This window comes from Dendronephthya gigantea, unplaced genomic scaffold (assembly GCF_004324835.1).
Source record: "Dendronephthya gigantea isolate DGI-Jeju-01 unplaced genomic scaffold, DenGig_1.0 000032F, whole genome shotgun sequence".
Taxonomy (NCBI): domain Eukaryota; kingdom Metazoa; phylum Cnidaria; class Anthozoa; order Malacalcyonacea; family Nephtheidae; genus Dendronephthya; species Dendronephthya gigantea.
The window spans coordinates 650,115-676,781 of record NW_021163042.1 but is presented as its reverse complement, the minus strand read 5'-3'; the positions used below and the strand labels follow the sequence as shown (position 1 = coordinate 676,781).

The following is a 26,667-nucleotide window of genomic DNA, read 5'->3' as shown; positions in this document are numbered from 1 at the left end:
AATTTTCAGTACATTTACTGAACGTAACACAAAAACGAGGCTACATTTGGGGTTACTTCACTTCAAAAAAGATTGAGGAAAGTAACACGCCATACGCGAAAAACCAGGAAACGAGGATGCCCTGTAAGGGTTTTGTAAGGGTTTGTCGATACTAAAGAAGAACTTTTGGCCATGCTGAAGTTGCAGTAAAGGACTGGTGATAGTGAGGCTGGCGACGCGTAAAGGGACACTAATTTTGGGACAGAATGTTTGTCCCAAAAACAGCCCCATGATGTATTGCCAATATCTGCAATATATGCAACTTAGGATTGACGACAATTGTCGTATTCTCTTTCTGGATTCCTCACGCGTGAGGATTGCATATTGGTCTATGCTGGAACACAGTACACAAGATTGCATCATATTGGAGAAGAGAGGATAAAAAGGCTAAGGACGACTTTCGAGACCATATTAATCCTATTACTGCTTCCTATATGATTAAACCATATTGCAATCCAGCCAAATCTATATACCTCGCGATCTACGTCTTAGGACTAGATTTAGTATGGATTCTTTAATATCATGACACGTTTTGGAAAGGAGTTCATGACAAGTATGGAAGTCCAAATACAATACATGCCAAATGGCATTCTTAATAGCGCCTGTTTACTCTACGTTTAATAAGTTTTGATAAATAATCAACGTACAAAAGTACCTGTGCACACAAGCAAAAATTCATTTAACATCGATCAGCCGTCGGCTAGCTAAGGACAGTTTGAATTCATAATTATATACACATATAAATGCAGCTGACCAATAACTAAATACGCTCTAAAGATGTCTACGAGTAACATTTTTTTCAGGCTTTTAATCTCTGCTCTTTTATTACTCCTTATAATATACAGGCGGTCGGCAAATGCGAATGAAAAAAACTTAACTGAAATCTCAGAACACGAGATCCTCAATATTGGCGGCTTATTCGCAATTCATGGCTATAACAACGGAACATCGTTTTGTGGTCCATTTACTCTCGGTGGTTTTACAGAAATGAATGCAATGTTGTTCGCTGTGAGTAAAGTCAACGAAAACGAAGATATTTTGCCAGGAATAAAACTGCGAGCCAAACTGGAAGACACATGTAGTTCCACAGAACGTGCAACAGAAAAGTCGCTTCATTATACAATGATGAGCTATCGTTCCATAAACGAATGCTTTGGTAATCGCTCTGAACAGGAAAAGCCAACGTTAGCTATTGTCGGCGAGCAAAGCAGCGATGTTTCACGAGCAGTTACCAATCTTGTCGGGTTATTTCACATTCCGGTGATTAGCTACGCCGCAACAAGCTCATCTTTAAGCGGGGTGAAATATTTCACGAGGACTGTCCCTCCAGATACTTACGCCACGCAGGCGTTAATAGACGTTCTTCAAAGATTCAAGTGGAATTATGTAATTTTGTTGTATTCAAACAGCGAATACGGTCGCTTTGCTGCGGAGTCTTTTCGTGAGAAACTTCGTAAACTAAAGGACAACAGGAAGATATGTATAACTGTTGACGAGCATATCCACGAAACTACTCGTGAAGACCTGCAAACGTGGGGAAAAATCCACAAAGAAAGAAACAAAACTAAAGTCATAGTGGTTTTCGCAATTTACGATGATTTCAATGGCTTTTTGCTAACAGGAAAAGGAAAACATGATTTAGAGGAATATATTTGGTTATCCAATGACATGTGGAATGGACAGACAGCCAACTTAACTTGCATGTTGAAGAATGCCATTAGCATTATTCCCAGCCAAATACACATTGACGAATTTGAAAAATTCTTCCTTAAGACGCATGAAAACCTTCATGATGTGCGACAACATTCGACCTTTGACGAGGAATGGTTTAAAGAATACCGCTCCTCTGTGGCTCCTCGGAATTTGAATATGACATCATCGTCTAAGCCGTTGGAGAACGCCGCATGTGTCCTTTGGGGTTCGAGCGAAGTTAGTTATGTCATAGATGCTGTGTACACAATTGCTTGGGCATTGCATGATATTTTGGAGTGTGATAACAATACAAAAAGATGCAACAAAACCGAGTCAATAAATATCTTTAAGAGGTAAGAACTGAGGTGGGATATCAAACAAAAATAGTCAAATATCTTTGTGCGCGCGCGTTAACTGGATCTGTATACGCAGGGCGCTGTAAAACACATCAACTTATAAACATATTATGTGTTTTACAACGCCCTGGTATATGAGAGTACCTACGCGTGATTGGTTAGGTCGCCGGTCTGAACAATTGCGGGCGATCTGAGTGATTTGTATGATATTGTAAGGATATGAATTGACTTGTCTATAACAGTTGGCGTTCTGCGAGAAATGACCCAACTCAATTGTCTGTTTTCTTGCATCGTTTTTTTCTTCGTGCACAAAAAGTTAATTTATAGAACATCAACTCGTAATTAGGCCGTGGAACAAGATGTGTGGGATGGAAACAGGAACTACCAGAATTGGCCTTGGGTTTATAGTATTTCAAACCTATTGCGGACATTATCATTATATTTCACTGACGGTATACTAGACTATACATATGCATGCACATATTAAAACATCCATCAAACACGCCAATCATGCATCTATCATATTATTTTTGGATGTTTAAATTCAAGCTGTGTCAATATGAATCGGACAGCGTTATGATTAAACTACTCGGTTTGGTCTAGGTGAGCGACGGCTACCCTATTTTATTTATATTGTTAGATAAGATACTCAACTGTAGCATTGAAATTCATTCATTCAGCGGCTCGGGCAAGCCGGTTAGATAAAAATTTCGATCGCATCAACTGCTTTTCCATTCGATTTCGATTAAATTTTACAAAGCGAAATATTAAAACAAATTTCAATCGTAATAGTATTTATTATATGATAAGAATATTTAATTTTGTAATATAAAAAGTCACGAACGTCAGACCTAACGAGCTACGGGACCAATATTATTTTGGACATAACAAGTAAAACCACATACAGATCTAGCTACTTGTGGGAATGTCCCTTAAGACGGTCATTTGTAATCGTAGAAAGACGACTGAGATGCGAAAATTTACTTTTTTTCTCAACTGAAACCATATATTATGGTGGAAGGTTGGACAACCCTTGTTAAAGATTGCTCGAGATAATTTTCCTTTAAATTTTCGTCATGCATTGCAGTAAGGTATATAGAGAAATATCATTGGGTGAAGGAAGAGTTCATTTCTGCCAATGTTATCCGGCCAAATACGCAAAAAGGAACGGCGCGATGTTTCTGTAAAAAGGAAAAAATATTTTGCTGGAATGAAAATAATTTCCCCAGCAATGTTTCTACAGGTGGTCAAACGAGAAATTAATCATGAATATAATAGTTCCGCATAACAAAGCGATTCCTAGTATGCCGAAACTTACGTCGTTCTAAACCCAAAAGTTTTAACTCAACCTATATTAGATCTTGATAGCTTGCTCATCACTTTCCCAAATCGGCTGCTATTTAAAAATAATTTATCACGTTTTTTTTCTCGTCCAGAAAACTCCTAAAGGCCATTAAAAGTGTCGACTTTCAGAATGTCTGGACGATGAACAAGGTGTCGTTTACATCTAAAGGCAATCCGCGGAATGTCAAGTATTCCATCGTGTCGTTCCAAAAAGAAGAAGAATGTTTTGTAAACATCGGCCATTGGAGTTGTGTGGTTGACGCAAACGAAACCTGCACAGGAAACTTGACTCTGGAAGAATCGTTTATCCCTGATAACTTTCTTGGAGTATGTGGCGTCATTTGTCCGGCAGGTCAATACAAGATTGTCGATGAATGGTTTGCATCATGTTGTTGGCAATGTCAAAACTGTACGGCTAACAAGTACTCTGATAAACCGGGCTCTTCGACTTGTTCCGAGTGCAAATATGACGAATGGCCGACGGAAAACCGTACATCTTGTGTTAAGGTAAAACCACGGATAGTATTTCTCACAAAGAATCCGGCCGGTATATTTTTGTTATGTGTTAACATCTTAAGCATCAAAATCCTGATACTTTTCGTCATCCTCATCATCAAATACAACAAATCGAAAATGAAGATATTTAAAGATCGCATCCTGTGTTACATATTGTTGTTTGGTATTCTCATGTGCCATGTTGTCTCCATATTTATTTTAACTGACGCACATAAAGACTATTGTCTACTAATGGTGATTTTTGCCAAAGTCGGTTCAACTTGCACGCTTGGGACGATTTTCATTAAAACAAACGATGTGTATAGAACGTACAAGAAGAAAATACTCAAAGGTAAGTGCAGCTAAAAACAGGTTTTTTGATAGAGGGAGAAGAAAAGAAAAAGTAAACTTCCCACTCGAGCCCTCAAATCGACAACGTATCGCGTAAATGTTGCTTACTTTTCATGTAGATGATCCTCGATTTCTGAGCGAAGGTCTTAAGGTCGTGGTGGTCATATGTCTAGTGATCATCGATGTGGCTTTGCTGTGGTTCTGCATAAATTTTGAGGGAAAATATAGGAAGACATCTACCACCCTTTACTTCCAAACAGAAACTGATAACACTGCGTACATCCACTGTGGATTCATCATTGAGTGAGTATGAATTCCAATCAATCAAAACAAACTCCCATGACATACATATATACATACACACAACACGACATATAGTCATATACATACATAAATTTACTAAAATATGTATATTGAAAATTTACTAAAATATATTTCTATACATAGTACTAAATAAGAGCCTGCTACCAGTGAGACTAAAACCACATTGTCAGATGTAAATAAGATCAGTTAGCATTTTCACTCGGTGTTCTTTAGATGAATTATTTCTTTCTATCCTCTAGTTTTATCACAGGTGAAGTATTTACGGTATTAGGAACCAGTTTTTATTGGGCACTTCTACTCATCTGCACTCACCAGTCTTACTTAATTAGAAAAGTCACCGACCACGCCCATGGTCTACGTTATGTCTTCTTTGGTTCTCTCGCATTGACAATAAACAGCATATCCTTGCTACTGGTTCAATCATTCACAGACAACAAGGGACACACAAAGGAGCTTATCTATTCATTTTATAACTCTTTCTTCGCGACTGTCGCATTGGCTTGTACTTTTATACCCAAGGTTGAAATTCTTGTTTTTCATCCCGAAAAAGATGTGTTATTCGACGCCCTGCGTACAACCACAATGACCAACCATGTTTCGGAGATTGGTATGAGAGAAAGGCGAAAACCTAATGAAAATCCACCCTGTCCGTCTGGTATGCATGAGAGTACTATATGAAGCTTGTTGCTTTTGATATGGAAAATTAATTCATGCTGCCTATGATTTTATTACAGCATCATAGATCCATATTGATCGAATAGCTTCCTTACCGCATGCAGAGGTTAACTACAATGTTAACTAAAAAGATTAGGACTAGTTGTCACATATTTTACGTCCAGCTCATGTCAGAGCTATAGTTCTTTTGACTATACACTATATAACCACAAAATCTCGACCATAAAGAGTAACAAAAAATATAATTGATTAGCTAAATATACTAGAGTTCTTATTGGGTAAATTCGAAACTCGAACATTGTCTACTTTTTTGCTGCAACTATAGTGATAGATGTGTATGAATTTGTATGTTTGATTTATCTATAATAATACCTGATCATGCGATCCTATATGTAAACAAGGGAAAACTGCTTGGACAAATATATTTAAACGTTATTAAAATAATTACCGAGGATAGAGTGAGTATGGATATAAAACATTTACCTCTATTCCGGCTTCCTTTGTCGTCGCGAGAAATGTTGGCAAAATTTCGATACTATTTCTCATTTTCATACCAGTTTTCATAATGGAACCAACCTGAATTTCAGTTGATATTGCTTACCCGCTGGTCTAAAAGTAAAATTAAGGATGTAAATCTTTAGACGGTTAATTGCGCACGCTAATTACGATACAAAGTTAATTAGTGGGTTAGTTGCATAGCAACGGAAAACAAGCTTTATTAGGAAAATCATTAAAAAAACGATTCCACTTTTTATTGTAAAGTTATTTTAAAAAATATTCAAATCAACAGTACTTCTTCGCAGCTTCAGTGATTTCAGTATCGGGGATTTTAGCGTTGCTATAGATATAATTTTCCTGCCAGGCCAGACTTTGGTCTTTGGACAATTCTCACCATGAACCCTGAATCACCAGCCCTCATTCTCACCTTAAGTCTTGTTTATCTCATCACTTGTCATTTAAAAAAAATCAATTCGGAAAATTTAAATCACCTCGGAGAACGTAACGATTTAAACGTGCGCAGTGAAGCTCAGTCTATTGATTATGACAAACATAATTATGACATCATTGTTACGTCATAATTATGAGATCATGATTACGTTTTTATACTTTGCGTGCTCAGGTTTTGAATTAGGATAACAATTAGCGTTCTTCTGATGACATCATATGATCAGTGGACAAATGACATCAGTGTTATTATGACATCAGCGTTACTTGAAAACCTACAGCCAGTCAAAAACAATATCAGGCTCAGTGGTAGAGTTGTGGTCGGAATAGTCTGGAAACTCTCGGCAACAAGGGGATCGAGAAGAGTAGTAATCACCCCGGGGCTAAAAAGTGCCCAGGTTTAAATTGATGGTTTTGCGATCTGGACGTCCATGTTCACGCTTTAAGCTGGGTCGTTGAAAGAGGTACTGACTCTGAGATAAAACAAATTAGAAAAAATGCTGCGAGAGTGATCCTTCTGCTTCAACACGTCATTATTAAATTAAGTATCTAGAAGCTTTGTATCTCCAAATAGATTTACAGTGTTATTTACAGCATGTCCGTGTATTCAAGCGGGCTAGAACGTACTGACTAAATTAAACGCTAAAGACGCACTTTTAGAACTTTGTTACAAGTTTGTTTACTACTTATCAGCGGGTTGCATTGCTTGGTGTCAGATGGCGAAAAGGTTCAAGATAGTAAGTTGTTCTAATAATGATCACAAATCATAACGATGTTAAAGGTTGTAACATATATATATATATATATATATATATATATATATATATATATATATATATATATATATATTTATATATATAATATATATATAATTATATATACACCCATTTGCAAAAACGTTGGCCGCAGATAGATAGATACTCGAAGTCTAATTAGAATTGCATATGATTACATTTGCATGGGATTTCAATCATATTACACAACATATGCAATTCTAATTAGATTTCGAGTATCTATCTATCTATCTATCTGCGGCCGTTTTTGCAAATATATATATATAATATTGCTACAACCATTAACAACCTTGCACTGAATTAGCCCGATGGCTCAGCAAGTTTGTCTTTCGATGTTGTCTGATCATTTAACATTCTTATAAAACAAAAAATGCAATGCAACACCTTAGTTCTCACCCTACACTTTGTCTTCCACAAGCGTTATGCAAGTCACCAGCTGAATTTATGCATTGTTACTACAGTTGCATACCCTTTGGCATATTCACGATTTTTAGTTTTATCTGATATGACGTTCGGGACATGTTAAGCTGCATTCACCACCGGAAAGATTTCCTAGGAACGGGAAAAATCTCTTCAATTTGGAAATATTTCTGTTCCGAGAAAAATCTTACACGCATTCTGAAAATTTTCCTCTCTAAACTTTACTTTTCCGTTCCGTTCAGATAAACCGACCCAAAACTTCTCTAGTGTGCAAATCCAGCTTTATCAATACTGTATATATATTATATATACTTTCTTTTTTTAACCGGAGAAACCTATCTTGAAAATAGTTTTGTAAACGAAGGTTTTCTGCTCAATGAAGATCGATTCTTTCCACCTCTGATTTGACGCACAACTTCGTGAAAAGTTGTGCAAATATTTACATCATCCATTGCCGAAGTTTCAAAAAACGAACAGTCATTTCTTATCGCGAATATCCGTCCTTCTCGTTTGGAAACCACACGTAGATGTTCTAAATCCAGTTTGTTTCCTACCAGAACGACTGACGGGCTCGCACGTCGCAGACGTTTAAATTCCTTTGTCAATTTCACCAACTGCTTTGCCGTTTCAAAACTCAGTCTGTTGTCTACTGAATAGACCACTATGAATCCTTGGCCTTCCGTTAAATGGACTGGCTCTGTCTGTAAACAGAAATGGGAATACACTCCTTCCATTTCATTCAATGATATTAGTCTTTGTCACGCTATGCGCATGCATAAGGGCGCATAAGGTGGTTGGCACTTAACTAACACTTGGCACTCAAATAAAAATCTGTGCACTGATCTCAAATTCGAAAACATGCCAGCACACCAGCTTCTGGAATGTATACATCGTAATAAACAGGGGCGCGGAAGTTCCTTAATTGGGGGGGGGGGGTAATATTCATATATTCACGTTCTGCTGTATTAATTTCTCTTCAAATTGATTGTAAAGGTCTGTTAACATGACTATATGAATATTAATCTCTCCCCCCAACTTAAGGATCTTCCGCGGCCCATGATAAATCATGCTCATAAACGTCCGAGTTATTTTATTGGTTTAGTGTATTTTATTGTATTAATTGCGATATTACCGTGTTAGCGGTATCAAAAATACGCAGTAAAGCAGTATCTTCATCAATATCTGCTAGCATCTCATACGTCATCTCTAGAAAGTGATCAAAAAGAATCTATCAGTTCGTTTTACATGGAAGTGTTGTCACAACTGCATTACATAAGAGCAAATTGCTAGCTTGGTGCTTTTGTTGTTCCATTTTTAAAAAACCTCGATATGAGAAATCCAGTCGCACAGTTTGGTTAAAGTAGGTCGTGGAGGAAAACGTGTAAACGCAGGCCGTTTTGAAACTGTGTTCTTTGCGTGGATATGTACAAAATATTGCTTTAATTATTAACTACACGCTGAAACATACCTGGCAAACTGGCAAGCATCGGAAAACATGCATGCTCGTCAACGACCCTTTCTGTTTTACTTTCCAAGCGCGCAATGCATGACGGTGCATCTATTGTTGTCTTACCTAATGTTGGATGATATTCATGGATAAATCGTCCAGTCGAGAATCTGACTAAAATTGCTAAAAGCATAAAAACACAATTAACTTTGCATGTCATTTACAAGAAAATATCTTGAAATTAACTTTCATTTAATTCTTTAGCATATGCGGAGGGTGTAAAGTTCCTATATTTTAAAGGAATCAGATTATAATAATCACACAGGACAGCAATGATTATGGCAGGCTAAAAATAATATGTGATGATAAAATTCGGGGAAATTTGTGTAACGAAGCCTGTCAAATTAGCTGCGTTTTTATTCGAACTTCAGGTTGATCAACCCACCCGAATTCTACAGTGATCTCAGGTTTCGAAATTAGCGTCTCTTATCATTGAGGGCATTAAAAAAGACACTACCACTGGTTTCATTTCATAGGAGCAAACAGAAAATAAAATTCTTAGCACATGCGCGGTGTTGATATATCCCCTTGTATATAGGATACCCTCTACTTACAGCAAATGATTAATAATCAAAGCTAGCTAATTGTGGCCTTCATTTTACAAAACATTGATTTATGCAAGGGTGCAAGAACTGCGAATATGCAGACAGTGGAGTTTCACGTCGTTTATAATTAACGAAGTTTAACTCGTGTAAAATTATGTTAGATGTGTCTTTCAACTCATAAAAAAACTATTTCCTTAATAATTGATGTAATCTTCATTCACGGATTAAATCGTGGTCAAATAGGGTGAGTGAAAAAAACAAGTTGTCTACATTGTTATCAAACACAAGAGAGTTCTCTCTCTTAGCTTATATAATTTTTTTTCTTAAGAAGCATAGCTGTGGTTCAAATATCAACGCGAGCTACATATTGAACAGATTCTCCATCTATGGGGGCTCATTTTTGTGCTTTGAGAACGAAGTGGATATTTTGAGAAACTCGGAGGTTTTTTTACACTTTGTTTAATTCAATTGTGGCTTATTAGGGTCCAGTCTTTAATATCAAACCTACATCGATGTCAAGATCAATGTTGAGATTCTTGGACGGATTTTGTCTATATATGGGGAGGGGCGTCATTCGTGTTTATATTGGCAATGTATCAATTTTAAGTGAACCACACCGTTAATGCCGAGATTGAGTCAAGGCACGGGCCCTCTGGCATCATTCCTGACATTTCAATCTATTCAGTGGCCGCAACTACCGCAAAATTATGTGGGCTTGCAAAACGGTATTTAAAAATGCACTACTACCCCCCCTGTCTAGTACCTCCCTCCCTGTCGGAGTGCAGTAGAGTGAACGGCTCGAGTGCATTTCTAAAAGGTGTTGACTACATCGAATCAATGTTATGAAACTTTCAGGTATGTGTAAATCTAAACTACTTAGAGCTAATCAAGGTCTCTGAAAGTATATTTGACAGTGGGTCGGACAAAAGTCTATATACTTGTAACCCGGTAATCAAAGGAATATTTGTGGCGACGTTTGGCAGATAACCATCAACTATCAACTTAAGCTCGTTTGTTAAGTACGAGACATAATCCGACATGGCCAGTTTATGCCATGTTATCGTATTTCGATTAGTCAAAAGATATAAAAACGTCCTCAAATATGTGGGAGGATCCTTATATGTCGAAATATACATAGACTAAAGTCCTTGATTATTGATTACTAATTGACAGCCACGCAAAGCATGTGGTTATTTTTACGCCGTATATTTTGGCGTTTTTATGTTCCCACCAACATGGATAACTACAAGAGATGGTAACTACATATTCGCAAGCTTATCCACATGTTTGACAGGTGGTGGTTTAGATGAAACGTTTATGAATGTAGGTCGCCGTTTGATATTTGCATGCCTTGTCTCATCCTACTGATCCTAGCATTTATAAAATTACGGGTAGCACAAAGCACACTGCATAACGTGGTCATGGGTGACAGAAAACGTAACTTATGCCTGAACAGCGAACAAATTTTAAATGCACGTAAAGTGGAGTTCGTACTGTTAGAATTTGTGTGTTCATTCGAGTTAAAGGAAATAGAACGTATTTTCAAATCCCAAAAGTATAATTTATGGTTGCACTGGCACTGAAATGCTATTAGCAGTAGGCCAGTAGCTGTATACTTATGCAAATCATCGTGTTTGTACTTTCGTTGATACTTGATACACCCTGCATGTGCAATCCCTGGCTGGGCTTAGGAAATAGGAACTACAAATAGGTTTTTATTCAAATGTGTTCAAGGAGGATAAATTTCGAATTACTACCGCTCGAATAACAACATACTCGAGTGCATAAAGAGTGATAAAGCAGAGGAAGTTCAGCAGAACTCATTGTTTTATTTTACTGTTCACGTTTATGGGAATTTGTCCACAGTCATGGAGAGTGTTCTCATTTTGCAATAATACGTTACTCATGCAAAGTCGTATCGTAAAACAACGTACGCGCGTGATTGGGCTCGCTTATAATGGCCAGCGGTTTACATCTATGAGTTATGTGAAAGATTATCCGTTTTCAACAAAGTAAATTGAAGCGTGCAAATGGTAAGGCAATATAGTGTTTCTCAAAGAGTTTGTGAGAGTCTTGAAATATATTACGCTATCAGACAGAAAGAAAGATGTAAAAATACGCGGTTCCCTAGTTGGTGTATGTTGATTGATGATAATTTTTTTACGACCAATTTACACTAATTGTGATTAGCATCTTAACGCATTTAAAAGTGTTTAAGTGCTTATCTCCAGTTAGGATAGTTTGGCGCGTTTCATCTTACATTGCTGTCTATTTGATAACAAAACTTAGCCCAGAAAGGACGTGCAAGGCTATCTTTTGCACCGCATTGACCTCGCTATTGAGATAGCACGTTGACTTCATGATACACATATGTGGCGATTCAGGTTTTTCTCAAAAGAAAACACGTTTGAATTGATTTTTCTCTTGAATAATGTCCTCTCGAATACTATTTATTTGCGAGTGCGAGGTGTTGAGTATAGCTCGAGCCTCGAAGCTTCCATGTTTGGTTTTAGTTTGATGAATCAGTTAATACGATCCGTTCGTGTCAAAGAGACGCGCTTTGGGATATTCATTGTGATTCAGCACGATGCTCTATTTTTGAAAATTTTCAATTATACAGAGATACCCGTTGTTATGAGCTCCCCCCGAGTTGGTAAGGAATATTTTGTAAAAAAAACTGAGACATCTGCAAAGAAAATTAACAGTTCTGTGCGTTCGATTGGTTATTCAGATATCGCTTAACTTACATTTGACTGGACCGTTAAATCTCGTGCTCTAAATATGAAATTGCAAACCTAGTTGTTCCACTCAATTTACTGGAAATATTATTTACAGCTGGATGTTTTATCAATGTGTAAATTCGAGTATTTTTGGAGGACATATTATTTTACATATTTCATATTATGATGATGATGATGATGATGATATGTTTTCATTCAGTTCAATGCCATTAAATTACGCCTAGAATGCAAGAAAGAAATGCTTGCATAAAAACAAACATGGTATTTTAGTAGTATATGTAGAAAACTGTAAGCATTTCGTTTTAGTTTTGCTTGGCGCTGTATTTTGCATAACGTAGTCGTGTATGAGTTCAGCATAACGCTCACGATTATTTGAATTAAATTATTAGAAAGGAAAAATTTCAAACCGACGTATACTTTTTTCGAGCGGTCTGTAAGGTGTAAAAAAACGTGCACCCTTAACCCTTTTTGCAACAATTTGAATACCGCGTCAATAAGCACCACGCACAAGGCGGCACAAGGTGTGTAAATATAACTGAATTGAACTACAAAAGACTGTCATCGTTTAGCTGTATAGGCGTAAGCGCAACGATTTACCATTCACCATTATTGACGGTAAAAATCACACACAGAAGTGACGAAATTGATTGAGTCTGAGTGTAGTTAAACCCTTTGTAAGTTCATTGCATGCATTTGCGACCAAACGTGAATTGGGCTTTAAGTCTGATTCTCAAATGTCATCGACGGTCGGCGATGTATTGTTTGTGGTCGTTGACGAAAAATTTAATATACAAAATAACAAAGCACCGTTTAATAGCCATCGCCGACAGTCGGTGACATATGAGAATCAGGCTTAAGGCCTGGGTTTTCATATGCTGTAATTCATCGGCGATGGTCTACGATTTATTGCCGGTAACCCATGAAGTATATAATTTTCTTCAATAGACAAAGGATTTTATGTGCAATGCATGACCACCAACAATAGCCATTGCCGATTAATAACGATATATGAAAACCATGCAGGATCAACTTGCATGCAGGACTAGCACGCATTGGCTAAAACCTTGCGCCTATTTTTGAGGTAAACATTATTTTGGACGTCATTCTGGACGGCATGGACCAGAATTCAAAACCCGAAATAATTCATTTTTGGAAGTTGAAATCTTCAACAAATATTAGTACAACAGATTTTGTCTTAATAGGTTCTACTGCTCGTCAGCCCAGGTTTAAACATTTAGAGCGACCATTTCCATAATAGAAATAGCTTTTGTTAATTGTCAGGTCAACTCAGGTGAGCGATAAGTTGAACGAAAATAGAAAAATTCCCGTCTTCTGTGAAAGTCATTGCATTACGTGCAATCGGGGTTGAAAACGTTTGTAACAGCCCCAACGCTTCTTAATCTCAATGCACGTAGCACGTATACAAATTGATAATACAAGTATAGTCAATTTAAGACAAGATTATATATAATGTCAATGATTATTACGAATTTAAAGCTGGAATTTCCATCTCGAATTGCTTAAAGTAGAATGGTCTTGATATGAGTGTGGTTTACTAGTAAATATATAGGGTTATCTTAATGTGGTGTCTGGCCACTCAGCGTTGGCTCTTCGATCGAGCTTTGAAACGTTTGGGAAATTAACTCCATACATGTTTTTATACTTCAGTAATTATAGCCTATACCTAACATGAACACACACACACTGTGATTGGAATTCGTAAATGAAATGAAATCATATTTACCTGATTTTCCAACGGACGCTTGGCCAAGAAGAACGAGGTTATATTCCTTTTGAAAAGGGACTCGTGGCTTCGACGTATTTGGCGTGTTGAGACTCGAAAGTCTCAAATCAACATCGGATTTCGAGAGTCGCACTTTTCCTTTCGCACCGCGTTTGCCAGACAGAGTTAGATGGTTTTGAGACATGCTCCTTTGCTGCATTGCTGTTTTGTATAATATCAAGGACTAAAGCGGCACTAATTAAACCATTTAATTAAAATCGACTCCCTTCTTTCAGTACCACACAGTGACTGGCGTCACGTCACATGCAGACAGGTTGCGTGAGGGATTTTCAGCAATAAATATCACCCAACCAAGATAACAATCAAAATTCGCATCCCAGGTCAAAACCCACGTCAAAAAATTCACATCATTTATGGCTTGTACGTTATAACCTTCTTAAAGCACAGCCCGCGATAAAAAAAATCGTTTGAGATTAGCACTAGACAGTTTACAATCACCCACCGATGCAGTTTTACGGTTGGTTCGAACTCAGGAAAATAAGCTCAGGACCGGATGGAATAGAAAGTTTATATCTAATCGAGGACCTGAAAAGAAATACCGATTTGGTAATATACAAGTGATTTATTAACGGTGTGTTTTATCAATCTTGACGTATTGTTGGCGATTAGGTATAGACATATATGTCGCATGTGAACCATTGCCACGAATGGAATGATTCTAACATTTCTTATACATTTTTGCAACTTTTTTATGATTGCGTGTATAAGAGCCTTTTGAGGAATCATATAAAAAAACATATCGATTCGATAGCAAATGATGCAATGCGATTGGCTCGCAGCCTCGCGACGATGAAGAGCCCCTGCGGCAAAATGTCCTATTTGTTACATACCCTTAGTTACAAAATGTCCTATTTGTCTTCTCAGAAAACGAGTATTGAGAAGTTTATGGCACATGGAAATTTTGAATATGTCAGGCCAGTAATTATGTAACTTGACACATAAAAAGCATTTATTCCACTTGATGTTTGGATTCTTTCAGAGATCCTATATTAAGAAATTGCCAGTCCGATATCGTTTCGTAATTATTAAGTTGATTTGAATATGACATGGATTCGGATCTAGAAATCATTAGGATTAGGGAGCAGCGTGGCAACGTCTTCAAACAACTTAGCATCAAATGTGGTATAACAACTGCCTAAAATAGACAAAACACTTCTCGACGTTTCGAGTTTCGACCTTAGGGCCTTCGTCAGGAGAGTTAGTATCATACTAACTCTTCTGACGAAGGCCCTCAGGTCGAAACGTCGAGAAGTGTTTTGTCTATTTTAGGCAGTTGTTATACCATATAGGCATTTGGAATTATGCCAGTATCCGGTGCAGAACATTTTGCCTATATACATTAGTTTTAGGGAAAAATTCATCCGTTGATTATAGTTATTGGACCTATAAGAGGACAAGGAATATATAGATACGCATTGACACTGCCCAAGTCTGATATGCGAGACTGATTTCTTTTTTCTTCCTGCACGATCCTCAAGCCTACGCTTTTTCAATGATCCATATATCTTCACAGGATGTCAGATGAAAATTTTCAAATTAAAAAAATCTGAAGGAAAATGATCTTAATCGGCCATTCAGCTAGGACGTGTTTTATCTTCATGTCGGAAGAATGCGTGAATTTTTCATCCACAGGCCACTTGACTTGTTTGGCAAATATTGAAACGTAAAAAAATCAAAACTCAATGGGTAATGAAGTCGCAGGTTTCCAAATACTGCACTTTGATCTACTGAATGAATGAAAATGTTAGGAAACTCTCTGATGGCAGTAATAAATCATTTTACCGGTGATAACATCTTTAATTTCTCCTTTGATTATAAAAGCTTACTAATTTTGTTGAAATTCCTGCCATTTAGAGGGTGGTGCCATACATTGCTAAAAAATGACCGATCATATAATGTCCAAGCATTTTCTGATAAGAGAATGCACCTGCATTACCTACAGGTCTTTTCATTCAGCTGAAATTGAACGGTCCTTGTTGGTTAAAAAAAGATGTCTATATATAGAGTATAGTTTTGATGTGCTGTATATTTGTGCAAATATTTTGCCGCGAGAATCGTAGCAATTTTTTATGCAGCATGATACTGATAGTGTCTTTTGATCTACCGAGTGAAGATGATGTTATGACGCCAGTAACAAATATTGCATGCATGGTCGCTTTATTTTTGGATACATTTTGCTGTTGATAACATCTTCAACTGATCTTTCTTTTGATGGTCAAATTCCTGAAATTTGAAGGAAAGCCATCTGCTATCCGTTGCTAAAAATGGACGCTGATATCTTGATGCTAATTCTTCAAATCTGCGCCTCAAAAAAAATGCATACATATGTCAAAACTCGTTCGGATTTTCCACGGATAGCATCAAAATGGGTATGCCTCGTTGTTTTTAGCTTTATTGCCACCATAGCAACTTTGCGCCAAGCGAGAAAATATTCGGAAATTAGCTTTTATTGTTATTAAATCCGGCAGAACAATGAGGGATACCATGCGAGGGACACGATTGGATGGCTTTCTAATTACGCAAATAGCTATGAACTAAACCGTGCACAAAAGAATATGACGACAATTATAGAAGTACTATTGTGCTTCATAACATTATGAATATTAAGTATGGTTGCCTTTTTGGCCATGGTTGCTTTCTCGACTTCCGAAAACTAACCATCTCGAGCTCCATGCTGGTAGTTTAGCCTTATCAGACTTTTTCCCGACTACTGAAAAGTATTTTCTGTCTCATGTTTTTTTCGCGCTCGGAAACTGCCTCGGGGTTGTTGTCTCCTTCGAGATCATAGAAAACATATTTTATCAAAGGCGACCACGAGAGCAGGCTTCTTCGGTTACATTCCAGGTATTCTGAGAATACGATGCGATCAACTTTGGGAGAAGCGCTTATATATTCCTAACGACAGGCCTCCGAACTCGAGACAGGGAATATAACGAATATTCGATTTTTTTTGGGACTATAAAGGCCGTGCACACTAGAGCTATCTGCTTAGCAAAAAGTCATTCGTGGCCATTGGCTTAAGGCAGTTGCTCTCGTGTGCGGGCGACTTTTCCGGCGACTTTCGTCATTCGTGCCACTTACGGCAAATATCTAGCATGTTTGATAATTTCTGCCTCGCGTACTGAAATCCTTTCGTGTGTGGGTAAATGAAAGCCATCTGCTTACGGATTGTCTTAACAGCGCATACGTAGTATACAAAAGTAAACATTCAAAATGAATTGGTGGCTGAGGCCATATATCACGCCGCAACACACGTGAGCTGATTACCTGAGCTAAAGACCACGCGTGGCTTTTAGCTCAACAAGTTAGTCCCGTGTGCGGACAGTTTTTCGTGAAGAATTCACCACGAGAGGCAAGTTTCTCACGTGTGCGGATGGTTTTCGGGATGAGCTAACCAGGGCTCTCACTTTTGGGGAAATGTCCCCAAAACGGGGAAATTGGTAGATTTTTGGGGAGCGATCTGGGGAATCACTTCTCTCGGGGAAATTTTTGGGGAATTTTTCCAAATTAGTAAAATCTTCTCCGTAATGAAATCATCAGAATGTTTCCAGGAAAGTCAACGTAATTGAAGTAAAATATAGATTACAAGACGTGATCATCAGAGCTGGGGCATAGTACCAATCTACCCTATATCATAACATTCGTAATAAGTTATATTATATAATACCCCATTAAATTTAGAGCGTTTAATTGGTTGATGACGATCACGTGATATTGAAAAGAAAGTCCCATTTCCCAAGAGTGCAATGGAAAGCGTTCCATTGCACTCTCCAGAGTGCAATTGTACTATACATTTTGTTCCATTGCACTCTTAATGCTTTCAGTAAATACCATCCATCAAAATGCTTCTCGCACATATGGTTTTTGATCCATACAGTATGTTTTTTAATAAATTATATTTTTGAAACGAGACAGTCTATTTTGGTATTATATAAAACTAATAAAAATTTTGGTATTATATAAAACTCGGCTATCGCCTCGTTGAATGGAACATTCCATCTTTCACCTCGTGAAAATATTTTTACCATTGCACGAATGAAAACATTTATTATTTGTATAATATCAGAGTATACTGCCATTCTCGTTCGCAGTTTTCACTGCCAAATCCTGTGAAGGCAGATGAACAACAGTTTGTTTTAGGGTGAACGTTTCGACATTTTCTGCATCTCACTCGATCTTGGAAGGGAAAGTATTTTTATATAGGAAAGGAAACCTACAAATATTTTACCGTTGCCCTGATTTAGGTTCAGATTATCAGGCAAGTGCATAGCTAGGCAATAATAAATTTGCACAGTGTGCCTCTATACCGGTGATTATATTCCATACAAAAGTACAATAATCTATCAATTATCGTTATACAGGGTGTATAAGAAAAAAGTAGACAATTTTGAAATGTTAAGAAAACTATAAATTTATCAAAATATCTCATAGATTTATGCTAGTATGGGTACTTTACCATCTTCAGGTCATTCTAACACTAAAAACAAACAGAAAAATTAACCTCGAAAAATGGAAGAGCGGTTTGTGGAAGCATCATTTTGAATGGCTTGTGCAAACATGAATGAGAAGTTTAAAATCCAATTTGAATTCAAGGGCTGAACGTTTGGGTAATTGTTTACAAAGAATCGAAATTTCAGAAATTTTGATGAAAATTAAGTCAGCCGCGCAACTGCGTAAACGTGGGCTTTTTTCCGTTTAACTCGCAGCTTGAGTAACTTTTTTCATGCACGAATGATTTCATGCATGAGTGATTGCTCGGGTGATTAAACTAACAATGGTGTTGTGAAAAAAGTTACTCAAGCTGCGAGTTAAACGGAAAAAAGCCCACGTTTACGCAGTTGCGCGGCTGACTTGATTTTCATCAAAATTTCTGAAATTTCGATTCTTTGTAAACAAATACCCAAACGTTCAGCCCTTGAATTCAAATTGGATTTTAAACCTCTCATTCATGTTTGCACAAGCCATTCAAAATGATGCTTCCACAAACCGCTCTTCCATTTTTCGAGGTTAATTTTTCTGTTTGTTTTTAGTGTTAGAATGACCTGAAGATGCCAAAGTACCCATACTAGCACAAATCTATGAGATATTTTGATAAATTTATAGTTTTCTAAACATTTCAAAATTGTCTACTTTTTTTTGATACACCCTGTATACACGCACTTATTTAACAGACGGCTGATTTGTAATACTATAATATAGGTTATTCAGAAACAGTACCAGAACACTCTTTCCTTCTTCCGGATTTGGATACTTCACAGTGCTAAACTCTGGATCAGGGTCAATCTGAAAATTCAAAAGTAACTATAAGGGACCCTCTACTCGCAATAATGGCTCAGCGTCTTTACTCTCTAGCGAGAACACACGCCGTTTTTTAAAAGATGATTACGAAAAAGGGCGATACGGCAAATGTTAAAATGTATACAAATTAAAAAAAACCTTTCACAATTTGCGTCAACTGCAGCTTTGTTTCAAAGTTCTCCAAAACCGAGTGAGGAAAGCAATAAGCGTCCCTTTAAGACCCTGCTTACACTAGAACGAAAGTTTCCAGATTCATCACGAAAGCGGAATGTTTTAGTACCGGATTCATGTTGCTGTTTACACATGCAGCAACGAATCCGATAAAAAATGTGCTCGGTTTTAAGCCGTATCCGGAAACTTTGAATCCGTAAAAGTTTGTGGAAACTTCGTATCCAGAAACATTTGAATCCGGAAAATTTTCTTGTGTAAACGCTTTGCACGACGAATCCGAAGAAATTAAATATGACGACCAAACAATTCTCCAAGAACAAGTAATGTGAGTGTAAACGGACAAATCCGCATACAGAGACAACTAAAGTGTAGTGTAAACACCTGACGAATCCGATACATGTGTGTAACAATGAATCCGGATAATTTTAGTTATTTTACAAATCCGGAAACTTTCGTTCTAGTGTAAACGGGGTCTAAATTTACAGGGTTCAGAGAGCATCAACAAAGTTTGTTTGTTCTTTTATTAAACGTTTGACATACCAAAAAACAAGCATGCATGCACATACATATTATATACATGAAATTAATTATATCATACATCTTATTTGACATCTTATCATTTAATTATAAGTATAAAGTTACCCACTTCGGATACATGTTTGCAAATGGGCATTTTTTTACTTTTCTCACAAATCTACACAAAACTCGACAGTCATCTCTATGCACTGAGGAAGTTTAGCCTTTATCAGACTTTTTCCCAACTACTGAAAAGAATGCTTGTCCATCGGAAATGGTTGATTTTACTGCTCGATGAAGCAATTCCATTTTAAGATCTTCGATCCCCGCATCCTTCAACGCTTCTTCAATCATTCGTTGTGTTACACCAAAGTGGTAAAATCTCGCGTCGCCAACCGTATAAAAAGTTTCATTCACTATGCCGAACATGATAAGATAGCCATTGGGTTTTAGGAACTTGCAAAGTTTTGCCACGGTGCTCTTGTAATGTTGTTCTGAGCTTGCAACTACTTCTACACACAAGCTGGTTGACAGGACGTCGAAAGGTTTACCGACGTCAATGGACTCGAGATCCACAATCGGATTTTGGTTAACATCGCAAGAAACAACCGATTGTATTTTTTGTTTCATGTCTTTCTCGCGCTCGGAAACTGCCTCGGGGTTGTTGTCTCCTTCGAGATCATGGACAACATATTTTATCAAAGGCGACCAGTTACGAAGTTCGGTATCACCAGCCAACCACGAGAGGACGTTTCTTCGGTTACATTCGAGGTATTCTGAGAATACGATGCGATCAACTTTGGGAGAAGCGCTTATAAGATTCCTAACGACAGGTCCGCCCCCGAACTCGAGACAGCGAATATTCGAGGATTCTTTTGACGACTCTGGCTTAAAATTGGACCAAAATTTATGAAAGGTTTTCATGCGAAACTCCAGTAAGCTTTTGTCGTCACTGGTCAGATCAAAAATTCCGCTTTCCAATACCAGGTAGGCATTGATATCAAACGCTGTAAGGTAGTCTGCCATGTTTCGATTTATAAGACAGTGGTTAACTTATCGTTTACATAAACGGATTCGCCTACTTACTGCACATGGTATTATAGATTTTGGTTTTGCGTGGAGTGATTTGATTGGTTGACTGGAGAATATTGTCACCAACGGTCCTTGTCATTGATTATTGACGAATGAAGTGCTTTGTTATGTTACCGTAAATGATCTAATAAACGCCCGGGGCGTTTAATAAATTTTACCAGTTCTAAGGGAGGCGTTTAATAGAGAGAGGCGTTTATTTCATTTCTATCAATTTACTGAAACAAAACAAAACAAAACAAAACTAAGACGCGCAGTTTGCTCGCGTAATAAGACTTTATATAGTTTCCGCTGCTCGGTTTGATTCCTTTTCTGCGTATTCTATAGCTTCATATTTTTGCGACATAGTAAAGCTTCTCTTTTTCTCCCCTTTGTGCGATGTAGCTTCGTCGCATGTAGTAGACATGTTTTGCACGAAGACTGAACAGACCTTAACTCAGTAATAATCGCATGTAACCTGAATAATAGACTGTGAACACGTGCACCGTACATATGATGCGATCAATTGTCATTTGATATATTTTGATACATGCTTTGTGTGAACAAACAAAATAGCACCCGAGGCTTCCAGTATGGCCAGGACAAACTACAATTTTGCTTTTGCCATGGGCTATGAAATGAAATTCAAGGCAGCAATACGCGAACATCATGTGTACAAGGCGACGTGGACCCCTGTTCTTGACGAAGTTTTAATCTGCAAGAAAGACAACCGCGAAGAGGCGAAAGGATTTGATGTTAATGCAGTTGGTGTGTATAAAGTCAAAAACTCTCCCGAGGGTGAAGATCTGGATTTAGCAGGGCATGTGCCAATTGAGCTGTCAAGAGTGCTCGCTGGTTTTCTAGCCGCCTCAGAAACAAATTCTCTCACTGTCAAAGTTTGTGGAAAGCGAAAACGTGAAGTGGGTCTTGTTGTTCCTGGATGTTTTCAAACTAGAACAAACCGAAAGAAAGTTGCCGACGTAATGAATACAGAAATCAAAAGAATTAAGGAGCGATATCCGTACTTTGAGCTTGAAATCAAGAGATTAGATTAAAGCAAACCACTCTTAAACACGACAACCGCACATGTCACTAAATAAATAAATTCTTTAATGTTACTGTGTGTAGCGTTTCCTTTATAATTGCTTTAAGCCTTAAGGCGATTTGGGGGGGGGGCGTCTATTAGACTCGGGGCGTTTTTTAGAGAGAGGCGTCTAATACAAACTTACACTTCAAGGGGGGCGTTTATTAGATACGAGGCGTTTATTTGATAGGGGGTGTTTATTGGATCATTTACGGTATGTTGAATAAAATTTCTTCGTCGTCGGCCATAATACAGGGTCAAACAATGTTGAACTGATAGTAACCTTGACCTGAGCAACGTGATACTGTACGAATGAAAAGCATTTGAGGCCTACGGATTATTTCACTGAAGAACCGAATGTCAAGGAATATGTCAAGATTAGAACAGACTTGAGAGACTGTCTGTTGTGGCCTCCTTACAATTTTGGGGGGTCGGTTTTCACAGGTCTGTCGCTCATTTTCACAGACGATGATGGTCTTGTGTTGAGGTCGCTCAGCACGGGCGCTTTTCCCGAAAATTACTAGAACTGTTCCAAAATGTTCCAAAATGTCTATGTCTTTGCATCACATTCATGGAAAACAAAGAATTTTTTTAAAAATACAAAGAACCCCATCAGTTTTAAATAGGACGAAAATTTGAATTTTTAAATACGCCCGCGCATACACGCAGATTCACACGAATATTTCTTTAAAGTCCAGACCATTTTAACAGAAGGATAGTTATAACAAATAAGTGCTGAGATCACTCTGTCAGGATAAAGAATTTTCTAAACCTCCTTTCCACCGATTATTTAAAATTAAAAATGCACTAAATTTTCGGGTACTGCATGCATGTTTCAAATAATATAGTTAAAATGTACCGTTAGATAACACGTCTTCAAATTTCAATGTATTTGTTATTGATACTGATTTAGCCGTCACACACTTTCAATTATAAACTTATGTCACCAAAATCAAGTACAAAATCAACAAACGACAATGATCTGCGCAACTGGCATGCTCGTCTTTGCAGTGTACTCTACACGGCCAAAAATTGATCAGGTTGTCGCATCAGGAGTGAACAATGTTGTGCTGCACCCTGGGAACAGTATTGTTAACAATGTTGTTGAAGCTTGTTGAATCATCAATGTTGACGCAATGTTGTTGTAACAAGTTGCAACTCTACACAAAACTAGACAGTTATCTCCATGCAGGTAGTTTAGCCTTTATCAGACTTTTTCCCGACTACTGAAAAGAATGCTTGTCCATCCGCATGCAGTGGTTGATTTTACTGCTCGATGAAACAATTCCATTTTAAAATCTTCGATCCCCGCATCCTTCAACGCTTCTTCAATCATTCGTTGTGTCACACCAAAGTGGCAAAATCTCGCGTCGCCAACCGTGTAGAAAGTTTCATTCACTACGCCGAACATGATAAGATAGCCATTGGGTTTTAGGAACTTGCAAAGCTTTGCCATGGTGCTCTTGTACTGTTGTTCTGAGCTTGCAACTACTTCTACACACAAGCTGGTTGACAGGACGTCGAAAGGTTTACCGACGTCAATGGACTCGAGATCCACAATCGGATTTTGGTTAACATCGCAAGAAACAACCGATTGTACTTTTTGTTTCATGTCTTTCTCGCGCTCGGAAATTGCCTCGGGGTTGTTGTCTCCTTCGAGATCATGGACAACATATTTTATCAAAGGCGACCAGTCACGAAGTTCGGTATCACCAGCCAACCACGAGAGGACGCTTCTTCGGTTACATTCGAGGTATTCTGAGAATACGATGCGATCAACTTTGGGAGAAGCGCTTATAAGATTCCTAACGACAGGTCCGCCCCCAAACTCGAGACAGCGAATATTCGAGGATTCTTTTGACGACTCTGGCTTAAAATTGGACCAAAATTTATGAAAGGTTTTCATGCGAAACTCCAGTAAACTTTTGTCGTCACTGGTCAGATCAAAAATTTCGCTTTCCAATACCATGTATAGGCATTGATATCAAACGCTGTAAGGTAGTCTGCCATGTTTCGATTAAGACAGTAGTTAACTTATCGTTTGCATAAACGGATTCGCCTACTTACTGCACATGGTATTATAGACCTTTTTGTTCGCAGCATTTTGGTTGTGCGTGGAGTGATTTGATTGGCTGACTGGAGAATATTATCACCAACGGTCCTTGTCATTGATTATTGACGAATGAAGTGCTTTGTTATGTTCAATAAAATTTCTTCATCATCGGCCATAATACAGGGTCAAACAACTGAAAGAAACCTTGACCTGAGCAACGTGATACTGTACGAATGAAAAGCATTTGAGGACTACGGATTATTTTACTGAAGAACCGAATGCAAGGAATATGTCAAGATTAGAACAGACTTGAGAGACTGTCCGTTGTGGCCTCCTTACAATTTTGGGGCCGGGGGCCGGTTTTCACAGGTCTGCCGCTCATTTTCACAGACGAATGATGGTCTTGCGTTGAGGTCGCTCAGCACGGGTGCTTTTCCCGAAAATTACTAGAACTGTTCCAAAATGTTAGTCTATGTCTTTTGTATCACATTCATGGAAAACAAAGAATTCTTTTAAAAATACAAAGAACCCCATCAATTTTAAATAGGACGAAAATTTGGATTTTTAAATACGCGCGCGCATACACGCGCAGATTCAAACGAATATTTCTTTAAAGTCCAAACCATTTTAACAGAAAGATAGTTATAGCAAATAAGTGCGGAGATCACTCCGTCAGGATAAAAAATTTTCTAAACCTCCTTTCCACCGATTATTAATGTACTGTTAGATAACACGTCTTCAAATTTCAATGTATTTGTTATTGATACTGATTTTAGCCGTCACACACTTTCAATTATAAACTCATGTCACCAAAATCAAGTACAAAATCAACAAACGACAATGATCTGCGCAACTGGCATGCTCGTCTTTGCAGTGTACCCTATAGTCTGTCTTTAAATACCTGTTAGCGCTTCTAAGTCTTTTTTGCACGCCCAAACACCATTCCTTCTTTTTCCATGCATTTAATGACGGTCTCAAGGGTTTGAAACCTGGCAGCACCATTAGCGGCGGAATTTGCCAACTGAGACCCTGAAAAGATGTATGATGTCGTCTTGCCGATAAACTATACTAATTTGTATATGACGTTGACCGAAACCGCGTTACAAAAACTCATTATTTTAGGTTTATTGAGAACAAAATTTATATCCTTGGTAAAATTTAGGTGTTTACCATAGAAATAATAGATATATGCATTATTTCTACGATGTTTACTACAGCACATTCTGCATTTCTGCTCTTGATATACACAGACCCTCATACATCTCCGCTCTCCCACGCGTTACCCACATGTCATCAGAATTCCAGGAAAATTACTCATACGTCAAACTAAAGTATTTAATCTGTCTCAAGTGCGGGAAGCAATATTCTTTATTGGTATGCCAATAATTCCTTTCTGTTAAAATGGTCTGGATTTTCAAGAAATATTCGTTTGAATCTGCGTGCACGCGCGTGTATTTTGAAATTCAAATTATCGTCACATTAAAAATTATTTCGGTCAAAATTCTTTGTTTTTTATAAATATGCTATATAAAAAGGATAGATTGAAAGACTTCTGGTATTTTTTCACAAAAGCGCCCGTGCTGAGGGACCTGAAAATAAGAAAGATTGTCAGCAAGAAAGATTGTCGACCACAGAAATTTTGAACGAATCCGTTTTACACAAAAATTCGAGCGATCGGTTCTTACGCGGACAGCTTCTTAAATCTGCATTTTGCAGTTTTCATATACCAAGAGCAGTTTTCACTGCCCCGACTCACGGCATAAAATAATACGACGTGTTCCTGAGCCCAGTAATAGCGAGTTTGAGCAAGGAAACGAAGTACGAAGACGAAGACGTGTTTGGGCCGAGGTAGACTGGGAATAGTAGTCTTCGTCTTAAGTCTTCGTGCAGCAGGATATTTGAATTGAGCACTTCTGTCAAAGTTATACGACTACGAACACGGTACTAATTTTGTAAACATGAACAGAGCTGAATACGAGATGGCTATTTTAGCAATATTTTCAGAAGATGCTTTGGAAGTGGAAGATGTTATGCTTCTTTACGGTTTAAAAATCTCAAACAACATTTATATTCCATACAAGAACTATTCAAATTTGGCTTGAATATATCTTACTTTGAAAACGTCGTTCTGACCACAACGAACTTCGTCAAAATATTCGTCCTAAACCAGGGGCCGGTTGTATCAAGCCCGTTTAGCTTAAACGATGGATAAGTTCAAAATAGAAAGCAAGTCTATCGTTTTATTCAACAAGCAAACTAAATGTTTTCAACCTTAATACAAAGATACTGTTTACAACTACATATTCAGTGCATAATATTCAAGTTGACTCATTCAAGAGAGATGTAAAAGTGTTATTTAATTTTGACTTATCCACCGTTTAAGCTAAACGGGTTTGATACAACCGGCCCCAGGACAACAGGACGAAGACGTTAAACCCTCACCGC

General features: G+C 37.8%; 4 protein-coding genes across 4 annotated transcripts; 1 reads left to right on the top strand and 3 right to left on the bottom strand.

Annotated features, from left to right (window-relative positions):
• Nucleotides 1-125: 125 nt before the first annotated feature.
• LOC114524754 (metabotropic glutamate receptor 4-like) lies at nt 126-5,902 on the top strand. The gene is made up of 4 exons (XM_028545924.1): nt 126-2,084; nt 3,524-4,278; nt 4,397-4,580; nt 4,841-5,902. The coding sequence occupies exons 1-4, from the start codon at nt 817-819 to the stop codon at nt 5,277-5,279; spliced, it is 2,646 nt and encodes an 881-aa protein (XP_028401725.1). The 5' UTR covers nt 126-816; the 3' UTR covers nt 5,280-5,902.
• Nucleotides 5,903-7,229: 1,327 nt separating this feature from the next.
• Nucleotides 7,230-14,643, bottom strand: LOC114524841 (ras-related protein Rap-2a-like). Its single transcript, XM_028546037.1, has 4 exons — nt 13,973-14,643; nt 9,009-9,065; nt 8,568-8,641; nt 7,230-8,136 (listed from the first exon to the last, which is right to left on the bottom strand). The coding sequence occupies exons 1-4, from the start codon at nt 14,169-14,171 to the stop codon at nt 7,771-7,773; spliced, it is 696 nt and encodes a 231-aa protein (XP_028401838.1). The 5' UTR covers nt 14,172-14,643; the 3' UTR covers nt 7,230-7,770.
• Nucleotides 14,644-20,025: 5,382 nt separating this feature from the next.
• LOC114524854 (nicotinamide N-methyltransferase-like) lies at nt 20,026-21,200 on the bottom strand. The gene has a single exon (XM_028546053.1). It carries the CDS (start codon nt 21,041-21,043, stop codon nt 20,237-20,239), a length of 807 nt encoding a protein of 268 aa, XP_028401854.1. The 5' UTR covers nt 21,044-21,200; the 3' UTR covers nt 20,026-20,236.
• A 2,176-nt stretch (nt 21,201-23,376) lies between these two features.
• LOC114524967 (nicotinamide N-methyltransferase-like) lies at nt 23,377-24,138 on the bottom strand. The gene has a single exon (XM_028546225.1). The coding sequence runs from the start codon at nt 24,136-24,138 to the stop codon at nt 23,377-23,379; it is 762 nt and encodes a 253-aa protein (XP_028402026.1).
• Between the last annotated feature and the right edge of the window lie 2,529 nt (nt 24,139-26,667).

Bases quoted from the DNA above. Each gene is read 5' to 3' on its own strand.
- LOC114524754 (XM_028545924.1), top strand. From the start codon at position 817: ATGTCTACGAGTAACATTTTTTTCAGGCTTTTAATCTCTGCTCTTTTA. The intron at 4,279-4,396 runs GTAAGTGCAGCT...CTTTTCATGTAG, and splicing joins CAAGAAGAAAATACTCAAAG to ATGATCCTCGATTTCTGAGC. The intron at 4,581-4,840 runs GTGAGTATGAAT...TCTATCCTCTAG, and splicing joins CACTGTGGATTCATCATTGA to TTTTATCACAGGTGAAGTAT.
- LOC114524841 (XM_028546037.1), bottom strand. From the start codon at position 14,171: ATGCAGCAAAGGAGCATGTCTCAAAACCATCTAACTCTGTCTGGCAAA. The intron at 9,066-13,972 runs GTAAATATGATT...TTATGCTTTTAG, and splicing joins AGCGTCCGTTGGAAAATCAG to CAATTTTAGTCAGATTCTCG. The intron at 8,642-9,008 runs GTAAGACAACAA...ATCACTTTCTAG, and splicing joins TGAATATCATCCAACATTAG to AGATGACGTATGAGATGCTA.
- LOC114524854 (XM_028546053.1), bottom strand. From the start codon at position 21,043: ATGGCAGACTACCTTACAGCGTTTGATATCAATGCCTACCTGGTATTG.
- LOC114524967 (XM_028546225.1), bottom strand. From the start codon at position 24,138: ATGGTATTGGAAAGCGAAATTTTTGATCTGACCAGTGACGACAAAAGT.